General features: G+C 36.3%; 2 protein-coding genes across 2 annotated transcripts in view; both read left to right on the forward strand.

Annotated features, from left to right (window-relative positions):
- Nucleotides 1-12,468, forward strand: part of LOC115235928 (membralin) — a 65,238-nt gene that overhangs the window by 18,317 nt on the left and 34,453 nt on the right. The window contains exon 9 of the mRNA XM_029808040.1: nucleotides 5,632-5,715. Within this exon, the coding sequence (XP_029663900.1) occupies nucleotides 5,632-5,715 (84 nt within the window). The remainder of the gene's footprint in view (nucleotides 1-5,631; nucleotides 5,716-12,468) is intronic.
- Nucleotides 88-3,349, forward strand: LOC115235929 (cytochrome P450 9e2-like). Its single transcript, XM_029808041.1, has 2 exons — nucleotides 88-1,908; nucleotides 1,978-3,349. Exon 1 carries the CDS (start codon nucleotides 157-159, stop codon nucleotides 1,885-1,887), a length of 1,731 nt encoding a protein of 576 aa, XP_029663901.1. The 5' UTR covers nucleotides 88-156; the 3' UTR covers nucleotides 1,888-1,908; nucleotides 1,978-3,349.

The following is a 12,468-nucleotide window of genomic DNA, read 5'->3' on the forward strand; positions in this document are numbered from 1 at the left end:
AATCATTTGAAAGGTATTTTCATGTGGAAAAAATATCATAAGTTGTTATTCAAACGAGAAAAGAAATTTTCCTTTATTAATAATTTTAACTTTTGACAAGAATGTGTGATGATACGTCTAAATGGATTTAGATGGATATTACGCGTGAATTAAAACATGACTGACGTATTTCGCGCGATTGACGCAGCAATTGATGATACCGAGGAAGGCGTTTTCTCTTTTCCCCTCTTCATTTCTATCATGATAAGATCCGCGCTTATACCCGTCCATATTTATGTTTTACGTCTCGTCCGACGGAGCCATTCGTTTGTACGCTGTCCTCACGTCGCGATGGAATTATTTTCGTTCTTATTTTCGTCGCCCTTTGGATTGTTACTGACCACTCTAATTATTATCGGTGTGTTGAAATTTATCGCACTGGTGCATCATGCATACTTTTACTGGAGAGGTAAAGGTGTTCCTTATCTGCCTGATTCATTATGGTCTCTTATAATGGGTTGGAAATTACTTCTGCGCCGTTTAAGTTTTGTCGACCATAGTCTTTTTTTATACAATTACATCCCGGACGCTAAGTATCTTGGAATGATGGAATTTGGCACACCTGCCGTGCTTCTGCGCGATCCTGAATTGATCAAGGATGTGTTGGTAAAGGACTTCGAAATTTTCCACGATCATCGCAGCTTCGTGGACGAAAGTCTGGACCCGCTATTCAGTAAGAACATCTTCTCCTTACGCGGAGATCGCTGGAGGGAAATGAGAAACACGTTAAGTCCCTCTTTCACCGCTAGCAAGATGAAGATTATGTTCGATTTAATATCAAAATGTTCTCATGAATTCGTCAATTACCTGGTCGATCATCCGGAACTCTATAATGCGATTGAGACGAAGCAGATCTTCAGACGGTACACTACTGATGTAATCGCCACAACGGCTTTTGGCATAAGCGTAAATTCTATGAAAAATCAAGATAACGAGTTCTATATGAGGGGAATAGAGACCAGCAAGGCTTTTACCGGATTCTTAACTATGTTCAAGTTCATGTTTATGCTTGCATTCCCGCGTTTTGCCAAGTTGTTCGGTATGACGGGATTCAGCTCAACGTCTACGGCCGAGTTTTTCAAGAGGATTGTTGGAGAGACTATAAAAATTCGAGATGAGCAAGGTATCGTCAGGCCGGATATGATTCACTTATTAATGCAGGCTCGGGATAAGAACGGTCCTAGCGTCCATAAAATGACATTAGATGACATCGTTTCGCAAGTCTTCATCTTTTTCTTAGCCGGTTTTGAAACATCCTCGACACTGATGTGTTTTGTCGCTCACGAGCTGGCGGTTAATCGAAACATTCAAGATCGCGTGCGCGAGGAAGTGCAGCAGCATCTTGCCGAAAATAATGAGGTTTCGTACGAATCGCTATCGAAGATGACTTATATGGACATGGTGATTAACGAGACGCTCCGAAAATATCCACCATCGGCTGTTACCGATAGACTTTGCACTACGAATTACGAGCTGCCTCCGGCGCAGCCGGGTTGCAAGAGCGTAATCGTCGAATCTGGTAGTGTAATGGTAATATCCATTTATGGTTTACATCGTGATCCCAAATACTTTCCGAATCCGGACAAGTTTGATCCCGAAAGATTCAGCGAAGAAAACAAAGACAATATTGTTCCGTATACTTACTTACCTTTTGGACATGGGCCTAGAAAATGTATTGGTAATCGATTTGCTCTCATGGAGACCAAGATTCTGATAGCTCATCTCTTGCAAAAATTTATCTTGAAGAAAACGGAAAAAACTGTCGAGCCTGTTGTATACGATAAGAGGGATTTCAATCTGACACCTGAAGGCGGATTCTGGATCGGTTTGGAGAAAAGAAAAACATGATGAGCTTAAGCACGAAATACAGTAATTATTTGATAGTTGGAAAGGCATTTATAATTCTTTTGAAATGTTTAATCGTGTATAATTTTTCAGTTTCTGAAGATGGTTGAAGTCTAGGATTTATCTACGACACATCATCATTATGCCATTTGAATATTATATTAATTCAATATTATATATTTTATTGTTGTATTTTTATTGCGTTATAAAATTATTACTGTTAAGGAATGACAAAGTGAAATATTATGATGAGCACTGTGTGTCGTGACCTTGTAGGCTCTCGACTCTACTTGCTCATATTAATAGTTTTCGATTTACGTAACTCGTATTTGTGTCAGCAAATAGCATGATAGAGACGTTCTAGTAAAGATGATATAAATGTTTATTCTTTATATAAGAAGAAATCTTTTATCACTGCATAACTATATTTTATATGTTATTAGTTTGGACATTATCTTTTGTTTTTCTTTTCTTATATTAACTCGGATTGTGTCTTTTGTAATTTGTAAAATTAAACATTCTATTTGACATTTTTTTAAATTGATATGATAATGTAGTTAACGGCTTTCGGGATGTCTTTAGAAACATTATAAAAATAGGTAACGGTTTTAGATATTTTGTATTATCAGAATTTCTAAAGTACAACAAAATCGAAAAAATCATTATTTTAACAAAATTTTGTAACTATTGATGATGATAATAACAATAAAGTATTGATAGACGTTTACAATAGATAATGAAAACGTTATTTTGTTGGATTGCCGTTGTGCGAGAATGATAAGATAATGAGAATAAGTTAAACCAAAAGTAAAAATATGTTGCAACAATATTCAAATTTAGAAACCAAACGCTTAAATGTAATTTATTTTGTGATGATATATCAAATTTATATATGCGTGTGTGTATATTTTATTTTCTCTTTTCCATTTTTCATTATTTTTATTAACTACTTATAAACACGTTGATGTACTTTGTTTTTAACCCCAATTTTTTATTACCAATTTTCTTTATCCGTTAAGAAAGTAAATTAACTAAGTTAAATTTTTTTATTAAAATTAGGCAAGTTTTGTTACGAGCGTTTTAACTTGATTTTATATTTATTAACTTAGAGAAATCGGCTTCAAAAATTAGTTAATGTTCATATTTGTAGTCTAAATAATACTCGAAATAATGTTTAACGTTTAGTTTCCTTTATTTTTGCTAATTGGTGATGTTTTTCCAACGTTTTAGATTGTATGTTGTCAGAAATTTGTACTCTAAAGCTTACTTTAGATAATCTATAATCTGCGATAGAAATCGGGACAGAATTCTATTTATAATTTTACTTATTATATATATCATACATTTGAAGAAGTAAAATATATATGTATATAAAAATATACATTAGGACATGTGGCACATAAAATTATAACATTTTGTCTTGAATTTTGTGACGAATTATAAAGCGGATAAAGCGTATAAAGCGGACTTAATTGGTGTAATTCATATTTGGAAATAAGCAATAAGTTAATTAGAATTGATAATCGATATTTTTTGCAATGTGTAATTTCCTTGGGCTAATACTTCTTAAGCGATCGTATCTGCACATCATTTTAAACTTAAAATTTAATCGTAAATGAGTCGGGGAGCTTTGATTTTTATTTAATCGGACCTCGCTGCTTTTTTTGGTAAGTTTGATAAAATGGCACGTGCTTGGTGATTTTTTCACGGTCTGTACGGGAGCTGGCTTAAAAAAGAAAAAGGGGAAAGGGAAACTTGAAAGTTTAAACAGCGGCGACGAGGGAGGTTATTTTCGCAGGTTAATCGTTTGAAATACAAATTTGCATAGAAAAACAGCGCAAGGGGCGGCATATTTCCTTCATCCATCTGCGAGTTTTGGATGTTGGCCAACATTTATTCTATATATTTTGTTCATATGTTTATGATACTTTTGGTAGTCTGTTTTGTTAATAGTGACTTAAATTTTTTTATTCTTTTCCTATTTTCTTATTATATATTTTCTTGAAAATTCAAATTATAATTTTGAAAATTGTATATATTATTCAATCACATACTATGTGTGTTTTTCATGATATTAATAAGACATCAAATCGCTTTAATGATATGAATAAGATTAAATGCTTCAGAATCAGTAATTTATGCTTTACATTGAAAAGTATTTTTGTAATAAACTATTCACAAAAATTTTTATTCGAAGAAGATCAATACATTAAAAAATAAATTTCTGAATTATTTTTTGATATCCGTAGCAATATGCTGTGTGTGCAATATATAAAATTATCTCTAACAATAAGTATATTATTCATCTCCAAAAATATTCCATATGTTTATAAAGTTATCTCTTAGAATATTATTAATATTTTATTCATAATCAGGTTAGGAGTGAATATTATTAATATTCTATTCGTAATCAGATTAGGAGTGGATAAAAATTATATTATTATTTTTTCTCTCTTTTTTACTTGAAATTTTAGCATAAAACTGAAACTTTTTGATTTGCATTTGAATGCTCTTTTCTAAGAAACTTGCATCAGATTGTCAAAGGAAGAACGTGATTGAACTGGAAAATAAGATATTTGTTTTTTGCGAAAATTAAAAATGCATAATTCTAAATAAACTTTATATTAAACTTCTTCGTTATTAAACACCTTTCGTTGCTATCGTCGAATCGATATAACTTGGTTACTTAGACATGAGCTTTACAACTGCGTATATAGTATATATTTAATGAAGTATATATGTTCGGTCTAATTAGAAGCGCGAAAAACGGGTAGAGCAGTGTGAACATAAGAAAAGAGAATAAACGTAAGATACACGTGTGGCCCTGGTTAGAGAAAGTATTATGCGAGACAGGACGAAGGATCGCGGCAAGTTTTAATAACCGGAGGGTGGAGAGAGTTAGTGGACGATAAGTTAAAATCTAAAATTCATTAAATTGAACCGTGCAAGGTGTGTCGCGCAAATTTGTAAAGTACGATATACCGTGTGGCCTATAAAGAAGGCGCGGTTCGCGATAAGTTGCGTGACCTCGTCCACGACAAGTGGCGGTATTAACTTTTTAATTGCTTTGTTGCACCCATGGCGGGTACGATTATGAATTTTTTATCAATCCTCGAGTTCTGGTTCTATCCAGTACAACAAGGTTGCAAGGCGACCGATATTGCGAATTATCCGAAAGTATTGTAAACACAAAGTTGTCGCGCTCTTAAATCAATTTTGGATCTTGCGATCATACACAATAGCTGTGTGTGTGAAGGAGAGGGGAGGAGGAAATGCTTTCTCGATGGGTTACATAATATTGGTACATATTATATACATATATATTTCTTTGGTATATTTATTCGAGAGATGTAAGAGATAAATCAATACGAGGTATACGACTTAAAGCGTCGATAGAAAGTTTCGTGGAATTTAAATCAGGATTGACGAAGTTTCGAAATTAATTCGTATCAAGCTTTGAGTCGACTCGTCGAACGCGACGCGATTCCTTCACGGGGTGTTGCTGAACTTATGTAATAACCTTCCGCTCGCGAAGTCCTCACCACGATGTGCCTGATAAATATTAAATTCAAGCCGTTTCTCGACCGGAATAACGATTTCCACGTAACATTTTATTCTCGCGATAAATTTACGCACGATGGCGGCGTGTACGTGTATATAATTATCGGAAGAAATAAGCTATTATATTCTTTCTTTTTGTTTATATACACATAATATTCTAACATACATTTCCTCTGTCTGTTTCAGTTGATCTCATACAAATGCTGGAATTTAATTTAACTGTGTCATTGCCAGCAGCTTCCTTATTGACAGTAATTTTGGCATTAGTGGGTAAGTTATACATATGCCTCTATTTTGGAAATCCGTTTAAATTACTTTATTAGCGCGTATCTTTTATTCTTGCGGGGAATATTTTCTTTCGCTTTAAAGAAAAACTAATTTTATATAAAAATTTAAATATGCATATTATATGTAGAGTTTTTTTAAATGGAAATAGATTGTCTGTAGAATGTGATTTTTTTTAATACAAAATTCAAATATATATATATGACTAAAGTTTTCCGAATGTTGAATAGCATTTACATGTCTACTGTACTTTACATTCAAGTGCAAACATTTCGTGGATTCTGGCGCGCGTTTTTTTTTTTTTACGTCGCAATTTTTCGGAGACGAGATTCCATAAAAAGTCATCCGTTTCAGCCATCCGAATAAACAATCGGCGACGAATTTTCGAACGGAGTAGGTTGAAGTTTGGTCTCGCGACGGCTCGTATGGCGTGAAATATTAAATACCTTTTTACTAAATCAGGGCCGCGCGTGTGCCTTCGCTCTCTCGTCGGTAGGATGTTAGCTCCGTTACAAAGCTGATTGGCCGGGACGGTTAACCCAGGATTCTGCATAAATTTCTGATGAAGGCGCAACAGTTGGGTAACCCGCTTCGGAGCCCATTTAGCAGCGGCATTGGCGCCGGGCGTCCATGCCGTCGCCCATTTCCATTTCGCCTCGAATATCTCCTCTTCACGTGTCCACCGACACCAACGGTCCAATTGACCTGCATAAAATACGACGTACGCTAATCGGCTCTCCGTCCGCCTCTGGAAACATTGATAAAACTGAATTTGCAATCTTCGTTTCCTCTTTTGGCTCCTTGTTTTTGTACGACTGTACGAATTATTCCGCTCGACGAGTGTACCTCTCTCAGTCGTTAACGAGTTTTAATGTTCAATCCGTTCCTGTAACCCGCGAATGCTCTCGCATTTAAAGTTTCTTTCTGCGATAACGCGATTGTAAAATGATAGAGAGAGAGAGAGAATACCGGTTTTATGATTTTAAGCTAGAGAGCTTTATTTCGGCTTATTTCCGATGTATTGAAAAACGCATATATTTAAACGTAGATATTTATAATTTATGTCAAAAATCTCTTAACACACCGTGCGCTCTCACGACATAATGCGATATTTTCATCTTATTTATTAATGTTATAGTATCGTTAGTTATTAGTTTTAGATGAATAGAGGTCAAGATGACAACTATATCTATCAGATTTCGATAAAAATTGCCAATTTATATGTAGTCCGATATGGGGAATCCATTCATTTATATACCACCAGTTGCGCGGTCAACAGGCAGCCGAGCGAATTGGCAACAGAAGTGGTAAATTTCCGGATCCGCACCCCCGTTCCCTTTCCTCCCTGTTGCAGGAGGGATTGCCGAGGATCGTATGTACAAAAATCGAAATATATATATATATATATATATATATATATATATATATATATATATATATATATATATATATATATATATATATATATATATATATATATATATATATATATATATATATATATATATATATATATATATATATATATATATATATATATATATATATATATATATATATATATATATATATATATATATATATATATATATATATATATATATATATATATATATATATATATACACACACGTATGTATGTATGTATGTACATACATGGAGTCAAGGAAGCCCGTAGTTGGAGGAAGTAAGAGGAGGAAAGGGAGCCTTAGGGAAGTTGTTATCTGGAGTAATAGGTTCCGGTTCCTGTATCGCTTCCTGCTCTCCATCCGTCATCCCGCGGTTCTTTCAGCCTCCCAAACCTTTCACTCCTTCGCCGCATGTTGCCTTTGGAAAGGGGAAGCGGGAAGGAGTCAAAGAGGATATATCGTTACTTGTATCCTTTTCCTTATTTCAGTATTTCTGTATCTTTCTCTTCGCTTTTCTCGACTTTTGCGATAATAAGCATATAGGAAGCATAAGATGAAATCGCAACTTTGGGAATGCTTCGAGATATGTTGAAGTTTTTTTTTTTTTTGGAAAAACAAAAATTTATTGAGAGAAATTTAGTTTTTCTCTATCGACCCTTTTAAATTGGATATTAAAGCAAGATTTTGTTATACATGTATGTATTATCTTAGGAGAATCTTTGTATTTTCTAAATTTATAAATAACTCGGAAATCGATATTTACGTACGTTAGTGTTGATATTACATGTTATATCCCTCTGCGTTTTGCGTTTTCTCAACGCTATCTGCTGTTCGGCTTGGCGTATTCTTTTTCAATATTCGGTCCCCGTGTTCGTCGTCGATGGGCAGTATTTTGTCTGGCGGTTGCCCGCGGCATCATCAGCGTGAATTCACGTCAAATCGTCCACGCGTCGTTCGGCATTTGGCATTAGGTGGAAGACGTGGAAGACGATTTTGCATAATGGAACGTCAAAGAACGAAAGCAACGGCGCCTCTGTGCATCAGTGACGCATGATCGACCGCCTAACACGCTGTAAACACATTTTCAGAGACGGTCAGAACACGTTGCACCCGTTGCCATTCCGTTTATCTGCTTACAACGTCGGCGGAGCTCTGCCCGTATACATATTAGCATATTTTATACAGGCGCGTGAACGCGAGCATCTCGATGTTTGTGGATTAAAGCGGATAGTCTTTAATCGTTGAACTGGAATCGCGATAAAAACGCAAAAAATTTAAATTGCAAATCTAAAGTACGTATAGAATGAGATAATCGTAACGTAATTTAAAAAATTCGTGCGAATTATTTTTGACGAAATGTTTTCACGCAACTAGGTACGTATCGTTCAAAGTCGCGTATTTTTCTAATACGAGCAACAGATGATATTATTCTCGTTTTCTCGCCAATGTTTACGAGGCGTCGACGTATGCCATGGACTTGGCTTAAATCACGCGATCGCTAGACCAGATTAAACCATAGTCTATATCCCTTTGCCTCTCTCCGGCTCTAAAGCCGTTTCTGGTACAATGCAGCATCAGCAGAGCGAAGATCCTAGTATAGTGGCGGATAATTTGATCGGGATCTGCTACTCTACGATACCTACGTCGCTCTGCTCCTCGACGTACGACGGTTAATACTAGTCCTGATTGGTCCTTGACTAAATCTTCCGTGCTTTGATGAGCATGATTTCACTTCTAATTATTTCACGTCAACAGTCATTCCGCGAAAGGAGATCTGCGAGTTTATACAGTGAGTTTATACGACGCGAATGTGTTTTCGATGGGAATTCCGACTCGTACAACTTTGTAACTGAGATCCTTATTAGTAACGGATCTATAAAATAATATATATATATCTTTGAGTATAAAACATTTTTTAAAACATTTAAAAGGTTTTTTTTTTTTTGGGAGGCTCTTGAAACAATGGTCTCTCTCTCTCTCTCTCTCTCTCTATTCGCGGATGATTTTTGCAGATTTAAGTAAAATTGGTTTATGCGTACAATCCTTGTGCTTCGAATCTCGGTTGACGAAAAAATTTCATAAGGATCCAGGACTTGTATTCATTTGCGTTCGATCAAAACCAAATAGGCGTTCAATCTCGCGTCCGATCAGGCTCAAACATGTTCGCAGTGGTCGGTTAGCGGGAAATATTATGTCCATTAGAGGGATGAGGATGGGGATGGGGATTCTGCCGGGCTGCGCGGAATATTGGCACCGGCCAGGCTCTACTCGATGCCGATGACACGTGAGCGATGGCCGTACACAGTTGACCATTGATTAACCACATTATTAGCTCTTCGGAAAGCGTGCGACGTACATTCCAGTATTATTTCGTATCGCGTATGAAAATTTTGCGCTATATATACATATTCGAACGGGGGCGTGAAATCTCGTCTCCTTTTCAGAAGTCGTGTAATTTGCTCGCGTATACCAAAGCTCCTTCGTTTTCTATTCGAAAATGATAAATCTGTTTTGTTCTTATAATTAAAACGGCCAACGGCCTTTATTTGTCGCCATTCAATTCCTGTTATCGTTTATTACATCAACAAGAACAAATTTGCGAATTATCGTTGTTTATAAGGACCAGGTTTACGCTCGATCGACCGACGATGAGTGTCGGCGAACCGTGGGCGGCATGAACCGGCAACAATAACGTGTTACTCAATTATGCGAAAGCTTGCACGTCGACCATGCACGTTGTCATGATTCGCGAATTCGCAGTCAGAGTCGGCAGTTGGAAAATTGCGCCATTTCGTCGATTCGGACCACGCCGGTATTTTGCACAGTCGTTTATTAGCAACATTCGGTTCACGTGAACATTCCATGGCTTTCATTTTAACCATCTAAGCTCGAGCGATTTGCGGCCCCGAATACGAATGGAAAATTGCGCTTTCGTCAAAGAGAGATTTTTTTTTTTATCATTGATGAAATAGTACACAACTTATCTAATTAACGCTTGTGAAATAATCGTGACTACGCTCCAATCTCTATATTCTGATAAAAATGCTGGTAACATAAATCGGAGCATATAATTGCACCGTGCAATTTTAGCGTTATACGAGAGATTATTGGAATTTGAACATCTCTTTATAAAAATTGAGAAGATGGGAAGAGGGGGATGAGATCAGGAGTTAGACGGTGAATCCTACGTATGCTCGGCCAGGATATCGCGTTAGAGGCTTATCTACACGGTAAGGTAATGCTCGACTAGTATGCATTTAAACGAGTGCATTATCCGCGTATTATCCGATGTTAACGATTCTTTCGACGGACACGATTCATGAGTCGCCGCTGGCCACCTGGTTGTTGACAAAATCGTACTACTGAATTTCAAATGTGCATTACTTTAATTTTTAGCTGGTGAAACATTGACACACAATATGATATGTTTCTCGATACTTTTAACTTCCTTTTTCGATTTTCTCTAAATATATATATTTTTTTTTAAATATAAAGTTTATTACATTATTATTCCCAAGGTATTTAGGAAAAATATAGGAGGAAAAGTGTATTGAAATTAATTAGTTCTCTATTTCTTTGTATCGATAAAAAGCAAAGTTCAAGCTTTGATTTGTTAAAGGTTAATAACAATTTCGTTTATAATTTTTTTTTTTCTGACATATCGATAAGGACAAATCAATTACAAAAATTTGTCGAAGAATCCATAGGCGAAAGTAAAGAAGCGCGATAATTTGCGAGCAGCTTGTACATTTGTATAAGAATCCCAATGCGAACGCAACATTACGTTACAATAGCGGCATAAGTGATTTTTCTTTTCTTCGCGAGACAACGGCCGCCCTCGTTCTCTTAAGAAGTAATTTCTCACGTTGTCGTGTCGCCCCCTTTTTCCCCTCCTTCCGTGAGCGCTGTCAGACCACGTCTCTTGGTCGATTTGTACTTTTGTATCCCGGCTGTGTACATCCGCGAGGATACGAACGACGTGGGCCCGGCTCATTAGCATTCCCGCGGCGTTGTTTTCTTTCACGTGTTCTGTCGCGTTGTGTGTCCGATCGAGAAACTAATTATCTAATGTCGCGCCCTTAGTCTCGGGATCATCCATTCTTGCTGGTTGCGCGAGCCTGCGGGCACCTTCATCTAACACTGCCACGATCCCCCGCGAGTAATATACGCGCTCTCTTACGAGAACATTTTTCGAAAAACCGACTCGGAGCCAATACCGGCTCGACCACGTGCGCGAGCGTAAACAGAGGGTAGCAATCGTGGACGAGAATGCTTTTCTTTGCTTTTCGCAATCTTCGTATGTCATATTTACTCTGTCTCGCGCGAGTCTCGTCGGCTCGAAGCTTAAAGCAATTCATTACTCGGCTATTATTTTGGATTGATTTTTCTAATTGTTATTTTATCCTGTATATTTTTTTTTTTTGAAATCGTACCACACTCGTTTATTCTTAAGAAAGTCCGCATGTCCGTTAATTATTTTCGCATATATATAACGAGACCAATTATTTTTCAAATTTAACCAAAATATATATTGACGAAAGACATAAATCGTATCCCGATTCCTCGATTCCGAAGAAAGGCCTTCAGCATTGTCATTAATCAAGTCTTGGCCGACGTACCTCAACTTGGTCGTTTTCGCACTTTCGTGATCCGGCCAGGGCACACCCTACAATACTTTTGTCATTTCCGCACGGTTTCCCATGGGTGCTCGTATCGTTACAATCCATTAGGAAACACGCTAGAGAATATATCGTATACATATGTATTTCGCATGTATTTACATCGCACGTTCCTGTTTTATAATTCGCGGTAATATTTCACTTGTTAAGTAAGATTGAACGTTTAACGTTCGCGGAATGATAAGATGAATCGATGCGACGCATCGTTTTTACATCATTAATGGCCGTATACCTGCGTGTTAAATTCATGCAAAACGATTCTCGCGAATACGGTACACGTTGGTTGCAGTTTTAATTGCGTAGAAACTATTCGATATTAATAGCATCGAATATTGATATATCGATAGCATCTGATCGCAATTACCAAGCAATTATCTTTTTTTAAATTTGCAAATTATTATATTAATACAATTTTAAATATATATTTTGTACATTTATATATAATGTGACATATTAATCATTACAAGATTATGAGAACTTGAGATCACAATTGCAGTATAGAAAAATCATAACAATGGCGATATAACGAATCTTTAATTGCCATGCGCGTCAACGACAGATGGAGGCAATATTCTAGCCTTCTTACTCACAATGTTAATATTTTAATATAGTTGATGACGTACGCAGTTGAAAATTGGTTAAATATGTTG

This window comes from Formica exsecta, unplaced genomic scaffold, assembly GCF_003651465.1.
Source record: "Formica exsecta isolate Colony F162 unplaced genomic scaffold, ASM365146v1 scaffold237, whole genome shotgun sequence".
Lineage (NCBI taxonomy): Eukaryota > Metazoa > Arthropoda > Insecta > Hymenoptera > Formicidae > Formica > Formica exsecta.

Excerpts from the sequence above, each read along its gene's own strand:
- LOC115235929 (XM_029808041.1), top strand. The coding sequence starts at position 157 with ATGACTGACGTATTTCGCGCGATTGACGCAGCAATTGATGATACCGAG.